The following is a 13804-nucleotide window of genomic DNA, read 5'->3' on the forward strand; positions in this document are numbered from 1 at the left end:
AGGGGAGGGGGCATGCAGTGGAGAGGATGCAGGTGCTACGAAAGGGTAAGAGAAAAGGAGGCAGAACAGATACTTGTAGACTGACTGGGGAATTGGGGTGGTGGAAAGAGGGGTAAATAGGCTGGGGCTAGAGGCAGGAGGGGCCATGCACAGCAAAGGAGGAATTGGGACCAGCAGTGCATTTCAATTTCCTCCCACGACGAGCAGCAGGAGAGAAGCGGTGCTTGGGGGAGAGAAAACACAAGGACGGAAGTTAGCCGTTTGACCTCCCCGACCAAAAAGGTGCTCCACTGCCCGAGTCAGACAAGCTCAAGAGTGCTCTCGGCCCAGAAATAGGTCAGCTGCCCTCTCTCTCCATAAAACGAACTTAGTGGAACTCAACTTTTTCAGTCGTTGCCATGACCACTGGACTGGAATGCTCAGTTACCGGATATTAGTTAATGTGCAACTACCCAGCCTTGTTTTTGTAACTATGATCGGTTGTAGAGTGCGCAGGAATATCAGCGCCCTCTGAGAGGCCGCCAATAAACAGATGCTCTCACCAGCAAAGCTAAAACAGTTCACATAAAGAAAATATATGCAACCACAATCAAATCCTATGCTTGCATTTCAAATGAGATCCTCTTATGCAAATGAGGGTTTCTCACAGGGAGAAAACACAGTATTGTCACATCCTATAGCATTTAAATTGGAAAGATTGTGCCGCTCCATAATTTATAATATATTAACAGCATTTGAGGATGCCCTTTGAGGTTTAATAAGTGATCTTACCTCTGCTCAGCCTCTGAAATCAACAAGCTACACCATGCTCAAAAGCCTTGGAGGGCTTTCTCCATGTCACACCACGCAAAACATTCTGCCAATCTGCTTCCCTCCAAGTCTCGTAGGGTAACCCCATTTGTGCTCACCTTATTGGCCACAGCATTTACATTCGGCCTTGCATCGTAGATCGTTAGTTTGCCGGCTTGCCCACTGGCATCTCGGATGATGTCCAAATATTTCTCGTCGTCTTTATTTCGCTTCCCGCTCATCCCAACAAGCGGCTGGCTGCAGCGCATGATGACGCACTGATTCTCCGGGTGAATCCATGACAACACCTAGCAAACGCATTAACCAGCTCGCTTTTATTATTCGTAAAAAAAAAAAAAAAAAAATATGAGGTGAAGGCTGGGCCACAGGTTAGGAACATTAATAGCTGTGAGGGGATTTACAGACAAACAAAACTAGCCCCATAGCTCAGAAAAATCTTTCTCCTAAAAAAACAAAACAAAAAACCAAAAAAAAAAACCAACCCCTTAAAATTGTAACAAATGATACAACTTACAGCTAACACACGTGACATTATTTTGTTTCCATGAACGGTGTAATGCCTCTCTTTTCGGTAAAATACAATACAAAATAAAGAAATAAAACTATCCTAAAAAAAAAAGGCAAGCACATTGCAACCTCAATGCTAGTTCGGCTGGTTTTGCGCTCTAGGCTATGCAGAGTCACAGGAATTTTGCAGGGACAAGACAGTTAACTCTGTCATTATTATTCATAGACTGCAAACCCCGTTGACTAGGTTTACTCAACCAAATTCCTCATTAAAGCACGTGATATACTTACAGGAATTCTATTCCTCGACCTAAAAGCAGCAACTTTCGCGAGGTCGTCGGGGGCATGGTACGGAACCACCAGAAGAGTTGGATACGTATCGCACAGCTCGTAGTTTTTGTTCAGAAAAGTTATTCTCCACTGGTTGTTGGGCAAACCCTTAAAGCACAAAGAAGAAGGAAAATCTTAGCACGAAACCGGATTTCACGATCCTGCTCCCATAGCTTCCCTGTGAATTCAGCATCAATTGCACTTTGCCTGCTTGGCCACTAGGTGGTGATCACCAACCTTCTCTCTCTCCCATTCTAAAGAAGGTCCCCAGCGTGAATTCTAATCCAAAGCAGTACAAACGCTGCCCACCAGGCACCGCAAATTCTGCAGTTTACACAAATCTTGCAGGCAAGGCACTCCATCTACATTAAAAGGGATTTCAAGACGAGCTGTCATGATGAGTTATTCCTCTTGCTCAACTTGTTTCATAATCATAATTCTCATTTGGATTACGTAGTGCGGTTGCCATGTCGGCTTATTGAATGCATGGAAATGGAGGTTAACAAAATGTATAAGGTGATATCTTTTCACTGGACTACATTTTTGACTAGCTTTCAAAAGTTAACATTCGCTGCTTGTTCTGTTTGGATCTGAGAAAGGGCGTGCTAACTCCCAAAAGCCAGTCAAGGACAGTCCAATAAAATAAGCTATTGCCTTGTATTATCATTCTATCCTTTACTTCGTGCATTTAAGCTACAGAGCACATGCGACAGATTTAGGAAACTTAAATACCCTTGCAGTGGATGTGTTGCCTTGGCTGAATGCCACTGCAGGCTAAATAGCTTGAAACGGTAATGAACTATGTGAGTGGTATTCGAGTATCTGTTACATTATATTGTCATTCAGACTGAAGTTTCTCTTCAGTGGTTCACAGTTAATACTGAAAAGCAGGGATCAGCACAGCAGCTTCCAATAAATCTAATCAGGCACCATATAAAGAGCTCTTTGAAATTTAAATGTCGCATTACTATGGTGTGATCATCAACTACCAAGCAGACTAGAAGTCCATCTGATGTCTGGTGGTGGTCGCTGACAGCTGCTGGGGGGTCTCTAGACACCTGGTCTGTGGAGATCTGCCACGTCAAAGCCAATGCCACTTTCACAATCCAGTCCTGGAAAGGAGATCCCTACGGTGCAACCTGCAGACCGTAGGGATCTCCCACCACCCAAATAAGAAAAAGTAAGCATGAGGGACACCTAGAGGGGAGTGGCAAGAGGACAGAAGAATGGAAACCATACTTGGCCTGCAGCAAATAGCACCCTCATTAGGAGATCCTTGAGGAAAGTTACTAGGGATGGCACTGGAGGTCACCGCCAAAGCATTACATTACAGGGCCTGCAAGGAATCCCATCCATCTCACCACATGTCTTCTTTGCAAAAAAAACCCAAAAAACCCACTCCTATAGAACCCTGGGCAGTCTGCAAAACTTATTTACCTGTCTCATGTATTCCGCCATGGGCTCATAGACAGTCCAACCGTTTTCAGGGAACTTCTCCTCATTCCCAAAGGCGAAAAAAAGACTGTGGGGGAAAAATGAAGGCAATAAGGCACAAGAAAGCAGGAGGCTTTCAAGCTTACACTAACCCAATACTTTCACTCCCTCCCCCAAACACAAGTTCTGCGTTAGTAGGGCAGCCTCGGCAAGACGTTAAGCACCTAATGCTGAAAGCGTTTCTTAGCCACAAAGCCTTTCAATTTGATCAACACACAACGGGAAAGAGGAAAAGCGATCACGTTAACAGCAAAGCCTGGACAAGCAGTAGAAACGAGAGCCCAGGCAAGCCTGGACGGTCAGAGGTGAAATTTGAAAAGCCCGACGCGCCCATTAATTAGGGGATGCGCGAATAAAACGAGCTTGTGCACACCGCGCGGGTTTTAAAAAGCCGCTGAGATGCACGGGTATCGCCCGCCGCGCGCACATCTCAAAAAAAGGGGAGGAGCCTGAACCAGAGATGTGCGCGTCAATGCTTTCGCGCCCCGGTGCGCACCAAGGTCCCTGCCGGGTGGCTTTACTTCTCCTACGGACGACGTGCAAGTTCAAAAAATAAAGAAAACTAGGGGCGAACTGGTGATGAACGTCGGCCCGCACCCCTTTTGAAATCCAATTTACGCAGTAGAAGTGGGATTTGCGTGCCCAGGCCCGTGCCGCTTAAAATTCGGCGCCCATGCCAGGCCAGAACATGAGCACCTAGGCGTGCGTATGTTATAAAATGGCCGCGTCCCTGGGCGCGGGCCGACAGGTGCACGCAAATGTACGCCGGCGCGCCAGTTTGAAAGTTACAGTCATAAAGGACAGCAGTAAAAGCAGGTAAGGGTGGGGCCGGGAAGGGCTTCTGGGTCTTGGTCTAAGGTATGGGCCCAAAAGATGTGGCACAGCGGCAGCACGGTCAACCAACACGCAGTGATGACAGCGGAGGAATAGCCTAGTGGTTAGAGCAGTGGGTTATGAACCAGGAGACCAGGGTTCGAGTCCTGCTGTCGCTCCTTGTGACCTTGAGCAAGTCACTTTACCCTCCACTGCCTCAGGTACAAACTTACTGGCCAATACAGTAAAGTTCACGGGAGAGCGGGCGAGCTCTCCCGCTCTCCCGTGCGCAACAAAATATTTAAATTAGGGCCCGCGGTAAAAAAGGCGGCTGTCAACGGGTTTGATAGCCGACGCTCAATTTTGCTGGCATTGGTTCTCGAGCCCGCTGAGAGCCACGGGTTCGGAAACCGGACGCCGGCAAAATTGAGCGTCCGGTTTTCAACCCGCGAGCTGATTTTAAATTTTTTTTTTTTTTTTTAACTTTTGGGACCTCCGACTTAATATCGCAATGATATTAAGTCGGAGGGTGCACAGAAAAGCAGTTTTTACTGCTTTTCTATGCACTTCCCCGGCGCGGGCAGGCGTTAATTTCTGAAAGTAAAATGTGCGGCTTGGCTGCACATTTTGCTTTCTGAATCGCGCGGGAATGACTGATAGCGCCCACAACATGCATTTGCATGTTGTGGGCGCTATCAGTCTTGGGGGCGTTGGGCTATTAGTCTTGGAGGCTATTAGTCTTTTTGACGCGCTATTACCTGTACTGAATAAAGGGTAAAGCTAGTGCGTCGAAAACGCGCGTCCAAATGCCGGTTAACAGTGCGCTCCACTGGAGCGCTCCACCGGAGCGCACTGTACTGTATCGGCCTGTTAGACTGTAAGCCCTCTGGGGATAGAGGAAATACCTACAGTACCTGAATGTAATCCACTTTGAAGCACTGAAAAAAAGTGCGAAAAGCGGAAATAAATCTAAATAAATAAATAAAATAAATTTGAGGTGGCAGTTTCCTAACGACTGTCTGGATTAGACGGTAAACTCCATTGACCAGGGACTGTCTCTTATATGTCTCCATACAACGCTGCATATTTCAGTTTCAATTTTTTTTTTGTTTTTGGTGTACCACAAAATCTAAGCGTCCGTTGCAGTAAAAAAAAACACATTCAGAAAAAAAATTCAATACAAAAGCAAACTCAATCCAGTACAATGTAAATTTTCCTTCAATTAAACATAAAAGAACAGTAACCAATTCAGGGAAAGCAGCCTTAAAAAGCCTGGCCTTCAACTGGTGATGAAATGTTAAGGAGTCAGATTCTAATCTCAGCTTCCCTGGTGGCATATTCCACAAATGAGATCCCATGCAAGACAGAGAGAGAGAGGGAGAGACAGAGAGGGGGGGAGAGAGTAAGTGAGAGAGAGAGAGAGAGAGAGAACTATCAAGCTCGGGTGAGAGAACATTGTAGAAATCTCATCTTTGTGAGACTTTCCTCACTCCAAATGACATCAAATCTTCACAGAGGTGTACTGTGCAGTTCATACGTCTCACTCTACATGGAAAGGTGGCCCCTAAACCCTAAATCACCACCAACACCTCACCTCGAGCTATTAGCTGGCCCTCCTGTAGGCATAGAAATAGTTGAATACTATGAAGGCCTTACAGATAGGCGCTCACGCTCTCTCTCTCGCTCAAAAAAAGGTGTAAAGGTGTAGTTATTGCCTCTCGTTTTAATTAATCCCACCCCTTCAAAAAATCTGCATTTGCGCCATGCAATAATCATATTATCGCATGCGTTGACGCGTTATCACGTGTGTAACGCCATAACACATTTTAATGAATGACCTGGAAGTTTAATATTAAAAAAAAAAAAAAAAAAGTAGCATGAGCAGAGCGAAGCGCTTGGAAAGATTTATACCATTCCATTTTCACAGGCGGGCAGTGACAATGTCCTCACAGCCTGAAATAAGTGCTAGAATTTAAAAACCACAACAGGGATTTAAGTGAAAGCCAGCAGAGAGCACTGAGAATGGGAGCAATCTCGGGAACCTGTAGCCACCCTAGCAGCACAGCTCTGAACCAGGCTGCAGCCCCCCTAATGATACCTCTGGAAGACCTTACTGTACAAGGAGTTGCAGAAGTCTAGATGAGAACCCGCTAAAGCTTGTGCCAAATTAAGGATGCAAACAATAGACCATATGTAGTTCTGCAAAAGCTTTATTTGTGCCACCCCCTGTGATCTGAGAGTGAAAGGTGAAGTCAGAATTAGTAACAAATCCTAAATTGCAGGCCACTGGGCTTGACTACCACGCACCCACCTTGCAGTACTATATGCATGTTTAATAGTAACAATAGTTTGCTACAGGTTGAATTAGCTCCACTTCCCAGCTAAGCACACAAAGGAGAAGGGGCGATCTTCCACGGGCGGTCATGTTTGCACGGCTGATGGAGATATTCTTAGATAAAGCACTGTAGGTGAGGGCAGCTGGGCAGACTGGGTGGGCCAAATAGGCCTTTATCTGCCAACATCTACTATATTATTATGCCAATACATTCCAGTCCTGCACTGAAAAAAAAAACAACTCCTCACCTGAGCAGAGATGATCCAAAGCTTGCACTGGATTGCAAAATACAAGGGAAAGGCAACGGCTGAATATATCCTCCGCTCTCGGCACAGCCGCCCCTCCGTTTCAGATCCTATTTTCAAACTTAACACTTCAGCACAAATAAGCAGTGTCCGAGGGTGCCTGCTGGGACCCTACTGGGTGAAGCTTTTGGGGACTGATGGATTTAGTTAAGTTTGCAGCCTTTGCATGCGAGAACCAAAGTTATGGAAAGAAAGAATCTGGTGAAACGGGGAGGAAGGGGGGATGGCTGAAAGGGAGTGGTAGACGCCGGGAGGAGTGGTGGAGGAGGAGTTTTAACGTTAAATTAGATTTGTAATTGTACGTGGCGGTTTGTGGTTTTTTGTGACTCGCTCTGGGCTGAAAGGTTGAGCGTGTAATCAAGTGTGACTGAAGGAATAAAGGGGCAGGAATGTGCACCAAAACAGAGGGGGACCTTCTGCTTGCACCAAGAAAGCCTTCACAGGACACGGAAGTGGAACTGGCCAAGAGTTGCCGGTGGAGCAGCGCATCCCAGATCCTGCCGCTTCTCGCGGCATTTCTCCACATTAGCTACTTCAGAGAACGCCTCATCGGTTTGGCCACACAGGCGGGTACCTGGAGAGTTTGTCGGAAATTACTACAGGACTGATTGGTTCACCCCAATCTCCAGTGGGCATGGGGGGGGGGGGGGGGGTCTGAGGATCCCTGGATTTGGAGCTGCATGGGGAGAGCTCACTACCTACTGGGAGCCACCATCAAGTCACTCCATTAATGCTCTCTGGACCTCCCAATTAACTAGCACACATGCAGCTTTTATTCACCTACCACAGCCCTCGGATCCCGCCAGGGCTCGAGCAGCTTCACAGCTCCCGTTACAGTCTAGGGAAATGGTTCTGTCATTCTTCTTTTCCTTAACCACAACAAGCCGTGCTGTTTTACTCCAGTGCACGCCATGAGAGACAGAGGGGGACTGCATCTTATTAGATCCTAAAACCCCTGGCTGCAATGTCTTACACTTCTGAAAACAGAGGCGATCTCTCCACAATGGGTGAAAGGCGCGTGGCCGCACCCTCAGGCCGATGCAACATCGGTTCACGTAAAACAGGCGTTCATGATTGAGCACCAGCTCTCCCGAGCGAGCAAAATGCATTATTTAAAACGAGGGGTCGTGCCAAAAAGCACCCACTGGGGGATAAATTGTGCATCCCTGCTGCGTCCAAGGCATCAGGCCCCCAGGAGAAGGGGCTGGGCGCTGGTCAAGAAAACGACGCTCAATTAATGGGCATCAGATTCCCTAATCTGACCGCTGGCAAAAAGATTCTTTTCATGCTGCTTCCTGTGGTTCCTCCGTCCCGATACTAAAGTAGGAAGAACCACAGAAAAGCGGCATTTGGGGGGTTCTTTTTAGATGGCTTGGAGTGCGTAAGACCCTGGGGCTGGCGTTAAGTCTTCCATCTTAAAATGTGCGCAGCGGGCACATGGTGATTTTTTTTGTATCGGGGGTAATAGCTAACAGCCTCCTCTACATGCATCTACATGCGATGAGTGTTATTAGCTATGCGCTGGTTTGGACACGCGTTTTGGACGCGCTAATCCCCTTACTGCATCGGGGGCTAGCCTAGCGCATCCAAAACGCATGTCCAAGAGCTCGTTAGCCTGTGCGCTCCCCAATCAGCCTCACGCTCTTAATTCAGCACACGTGCTCCTCCCTTCCAAGCTTACCTCACCTTCTCAGTCTTCACTCCCCCGCTATACACATACACTCAGCATTCAGCCTTATACACAGCTATAGCTACAAGAAATGGCACAACACAGTACATTTCCTCAATAACAATTTTATTTCATTCTTTTCTGTAAATTAAAAAAAAAAAAAGACATTTGTAGGACCCTCTCTGGAAGTAATAGATCCTGGATGGGAGCCGCATCATCCCCTCTCAGTGTCCCTGGTGAGGAGAGGAGGACGGGAAGGTGTCTTGTTCCTCACCTCCAGGGTTTCTGGTTCTTTCTCCAGCAAGTGATGGTTCGGCTGAAAGAAAATAAAAAATAAATCCATATCGGAAACGATGCTCCACAGACAACACAAAAGCCAGGCAGCCCATGCAGCTTCACAGCCAAAAGGGTCACCTGTTCCACTCCAGGATGTATGCACGTGCCCACGGGTGCCCCTGGACTCCGGCCCTTTAAGCAGGCAGCTCTGGGATCTCTCCAAACTCCGCAAAAGAACAAGCGGAAAACACAAGGGGGAAAAAAAAAAGGTGGAAACAGTTCCACGCAACCATACGCAGACAGAAAAATGAGAAGCAATAGAAAAGACAAATATCGTAACCAAGGACAGACAGACTGGCTGCAGACATACAATGATGTGTGGTAGGGAACATGCAACAGTAAACCAACAAGCATACTGGCACCACTGAAGAGACACGAACAGTGGCCACTTGGTGCAAATAAAGTAACTGAAAAAATTATAGCACCTGCCACCCTAGCAGACTAGACGAAAGGTAGGCAGTAGCGGCAGTGCATGCAAATATACCTCATGCATATTCATTGTGATATCCTGTTTGTGGTACTCTAGGACCAGAGTTGCCTACCCTGTGCTGGACAGAAAGCATCTGAAAGCAAATTTGCAATCCCTCTCCTACAGTCTACCACGCTGCATAATGAAACACATCAAGATGGCAATGCAGGATCCACCTCTCAGACTCCTCTGAGCCCTCTGGTAGTAAGTAAACTCCCTCTCCTGGTAATCAAGAGGAAGGGTGGCCAACTTTAAACCCTGCCTCAGCATGAGGTTATTAACAGGATCCAAGTCAGTCTGGAAACCTAAAAGAAAAAGAAAACCACCATTAGATGCACCACAAACAATACAAGTGCTCTCTCCCAGCACACATCAAGCCCCATCAACAAGGTGCATGAACCCTACACCACCACTGACACTTACCAGAGTTGGGAAGAGGATCCTCCGGGGGTAAGGTGAGCTATCCCAGTGTTGGTCTGGAGTCACCAGCTAGTGGGTTGAAGGGAAGTTATTATGAGCCTGCATCCTGCCTCCCAGCATGGAATAAATTTTGTTGAAGGAGAACTAAGAAATTCAATTATCAGTCGCAAAGAAAAACACATTCAGACGAAATACATCAAAGCAAATGGAGAGCTATAGAGCTTCAGTTCAGATTTACTCCCAGTCTCCATGACAGATTGCCAAAGCAAGTTAGGACCGTTAAGGACAAATTCATTACTTTTTCAAGCCTCTTGCAAACTGATTTAGGAAGCACTATTGGGTTAATATTTCTTAAAGCCTCTCTTCTGGAACCACTACCCTACACCTGATATGGTCAGGACCCCCAACACCACCACCACCACAAATAAATGTAGGCATTCTTGTGGCAATTGTCTCAAAACATCTTTGATCTATATATGACTTCATTTCTCTGTTCCAACCGTAGTCAAGAGTTTTGAAATCGTAGAAGTTTTGACATGCTTAACTCCTGTTTATTTTGCACTACTGTGGAAGAACCCAAATAGGGTGTCGGTCGCTTTACCCATCGGACTACAAGATCCTCCAGTCTAAATAATGTCCCAGCTTAGGCATCTGCTCTGGAAACACAGTATGTCAAAGGATCCATCCTTTAGCACCAAATAATCTTAATTTACAGAGAGTTCATTTTTAAAATGACCAAAAAAAAAAGTGAAGCTGAATTTCTCAACACGTTTTCATTGATACAGTCTCTTGAACTGTACCATATCTTTCATGAAATACTCCTCACAAGAGATGGAGGTTTGAGCATGCTACCATTTAAGTGAACTGCAGCCAAAAAAAAAGAAAAAGAACAATGCAGCTATGTAACTTGAGCCACCAGCCCAGGAAACCCAAAATACCTTACTGTGAAGGTGCTTAACTGACCACTGAATAGATGAGTCACAGATTCAGGTAGGGGATTTGCATGTCACAGCCCCCTGGGACTTCTGCTGGTAATTTTGTAGGAAATATCACGAAAAAATTAGAGGATTCAAACTCCTAAATTACAGAACCATGACTAGGAATGGGATTTATAAGAGAAAGGTACTGGAAAATAGTCCTAGGAAGCAAACAGATTTTCACCCCGACTAACAAGGTATTCAGACATGTGGGTACCGAGATCCCAAACAACAGGGGGGGTGGCCAGGCAGGATAGAGGGGTATAAGTTTCTCTGTGGTCCTCCAGGGTCTTGGCCTTTTGGCTGAGAGGTGACCCATACAGGATCAGACAACAGATAAAGTAAAAGCCAGGCTGAGAGAAGGTGACTTATCCAGGCTGGGTAATAGGGCATGACTGGCCATGAGCTTAGCAGAGCTAAAAAAGTTCCATGTAAACCGGCCTGATGTGAATTCCATTCGTGAAGTCCGGTATAGAAATATATATTAAATAAATAAATAAAATCAGTGAGCTGATACTGTGGAGGGCTAGAACCAAAACTAAAACAGTCATGCATCCAGTGGAGCTCTAAACCCAAGCCAGGGAAAATCTTCCTACCAATGGAGGAGAACTGAAGGTGGATTGCTACCCCCCCCCCCCCCACCCTTGAGTGAGGGGACCCCAGTGACAGATCTGGAGATCAAGTGATCCCCAGTAGCAAGGGGACCCCCAGCAGCAGACCGGGAGGTGGAGTCGTGTTCCCCCAGGAGGGGACACGTGAACCTCAGTGTGGTCCTTTCAATGGAGCGGAAGGAGATGGGTTAGATACAGCAGACTGCCCACCAGCCCAGTTGCATCTGTTCACATGGGTGAGCCTTGGGATAAAAAGGGAAGGATAATAATAATGCTTGACTAAGCGGGAACGCAAGAGGTCCCTTCTATTCTATAGGGTGCTATACTGTGGGGGTCAACACTCCCAAACTGACAAATATTAAATGATCTTGCTACCTTGTAGAAATGTATATAGCTGTGTAGACTGAGACTGCTAACCACGAGTAGATAAGTCTGCTGCTTGACATCCTATCAGCGATGTACATAGTCATGTAGAAATGTATAGTCTAATAAACCTGTATATATTTGTATATACTGCCAGCTTTGTTCACAGTCCCATTTGTTTTCCTGGGGTGAAGGGAGGGATCTCTCACCCATCAACACCTTCTTCCCTAGGTAGAGGAACCAAGCGCCGCGAGGTGAGCAGTCAAAGGGGGTGTTACATTCATGCTGTACACACAAAAAACAAATAACGTCCTTTTAGAGTCTGTATGTGACCAAGCATCAAAAAAACGTTTCTACTTACCTACAAACCAAGATACCTGGGGCCGAGACAGTTAAATTGGGCCAACACTGACTCAAAAGTAGACAAAAATATTGTAATCGTTTTAAATGGATCTCTAAAACAACGCAGGCACCTCTCCCCCGTATTTTAGCCACAGTGGGGACCCATGCTCTTCAGTCACAGAAGGGTCCTCTCCTCCTTCCCCACTCTTCAGCTGTCTCCTCCAACTCTACCAGCCAGTCCAGGAAGTCAGCCAATCGGTCGCTGGCATCAAAAAGGTTGAAAAAACGGTTATAAAGCCATGAGTTGACGTAAGGAGCTTCAGAGTATAAGTGCCATTTGAGTCTGCTACAATGTGCTGCTTTATTCAAGATAAGACCTTCCATTACCATATACTGCAAGCAAGAAAAGGCAAACCATGCCAGCATGGAAAAAAGTGGTTAGAAAAAAAAAGGACAAGCAACGGCTACAAGCTTTGGGAACAACTTTCATGACCCCCTTCTCACTTTGCAAATAAACTTCCCAAAGGCAAAGCATACAAGACCTTTGTACTACGATCTCCATGGGACTGGTTTACAAACGACCGTGCAAGCCAGAAGCGAGCCGACGTCGGAGCCGACCCAGCTCGGCAGAAAGCTGGGCCACGTGGCAAATATTTTTACCAGCATCGCCACAGCGAGGCTACAAGGATGCAAAGCGGCGGCCGGGGAAACACAAAGGCCGTGTATTGAAAGAACACCTGCAACCAGTGCCAATCCCCCAGCTCACAAAGGGTTTTCTGTTTCATCCCTGCTAGGAGCCATAAATCACTGCGCTGTTATTCGCTGAAAAGGCTGCCACTTCACAGCACTGCCCCCCCCTTTACACAAAGCTGCGCTTATCCTGTTCTGTAAAGCCCCTGCGCAGCCAATCCGAGGGCTCCAAATGCAGCTCAAAGATTTCAGGGCCTGCGAGATTTAAATAAAATTGGCAGCATAAGAAACTTGTTGCATTCCTTTCTAGCTGTGCCGTAAGCATTTCTACTTTCCTGAGGAGCACAGAGTGCCAGGCTAAAGGATTTACAGACATTTAAAAATAAACACAACTCGTCGGCTGATTCTCAGTGCCGCAACAAAATTTTAACTTCACTACCGCAAAACACATTCTCTGTCCCTTAAAAAAAAAAAAAGATCTGCCATTCCCATAACCAACCGGCCCAGTGCCATAAAACATACAACTGCACAGCAACACCAAAACACACAATGCAAGCTAGACTCCTGAGGAGAGCACTTGGAAAGCATTCAGCGCTATTCTTCCTATCCTCTTGGTAGACTGGATCCCTGCAGCTCCCTATGCACTGATGTCTACCCACCGGAGTCAGCAACAGAGGGAGGAAATCTGCTGCGAGCCTGAGATGCAGGAAAGGATTCGGCTGGACTCGAGTGCCCCCGCTCATGTTCTCCGTAAGAGAACTCAGTACAATCTCAAACACCAGTGCTGGGTCATGGATGGTGCTCACGTTCCTGCACTCCCGTAGGCAGCTACGGGTATGGTCCCTTCAAAACCTGAAGATTTCCACACGCTCCCAACTAAGCTCGTGCAGCATTGACGCGACTATTTCCAAAATCAAGCTGAGCCAAACGGCTTTAGATGCGGCAGTTTAAAAAACAAACGCAATCGTTTAAGTTTTCTCTGCCTTTAAACTGGAATTATAAATGTTGTTCCTTAAAAAATATTTAAAGATTTTGAAAACTCTTCAACTGTCGCCATTCTTATTATTACAAAATCAATAAATCTGGTACTGCTCTGATGATCCTCATCAGAGCTCAAGAGAAACCTCAGGAAAGAAGATGCTTAAAACCCAGCGGACAAGGCCATAGAAGGTGCGGAAATGACTCCAAAATTTGTAAGTTACATCTTTCAAAAAATCCTGACCAAGATGACGCAAGACAATCAAGAGAAGCTAAAGAGTCAAGAAATCGCCAAGTTAGTATCTGCGTAATCTAATTAGTACTTCTCTTCAAAGACAAAGCCTATAGGTGATTA

The 13804-nt window shown here is 46.3% G+C and overlaps 1 protein-coding gene across 1 annotated transcript in view; it reads right to left on the reverse strand.

The window, feature by feature from the left end:
- MTM1 (myotubularin 1) overlaps positions 1-13804 on the reverse strand; it is a 148121-nt gene that overhangs the window by 58645 nt on the left and 75672 nt on the right. The window contains exons 8-10 of the mRNA XM_029607737.1: positions 3085-3169; positions 1609-1755; positions 909-1097 (exon numbers count right to left, since the gene is read on the reverse strand). Coding sequence (XP_029463597.1) covers positions 909-1097; positions 1609-1755; positions 3085-3169 — 421 coding nt within the window. The remainder of the gene's footprint in view (positions 1-908; positions 1098-1608; positions 1756-3084; positions 3170-13804) is intronic.

This window comes from Rhinatrema bivittatum, chromosome 6 (assembly GCF_901001135.1).
Source record: "Rhinatrema bivittatum chromosome 6, aRhiBiv1.1, whole genome shotgun sequence".
NCBI lineage: Eukaryota > Metazoa > Chordata > Amphibia > Gymnophiona > Rhinatrematidae > Rhinatrema > Rhinatrema bivittatum.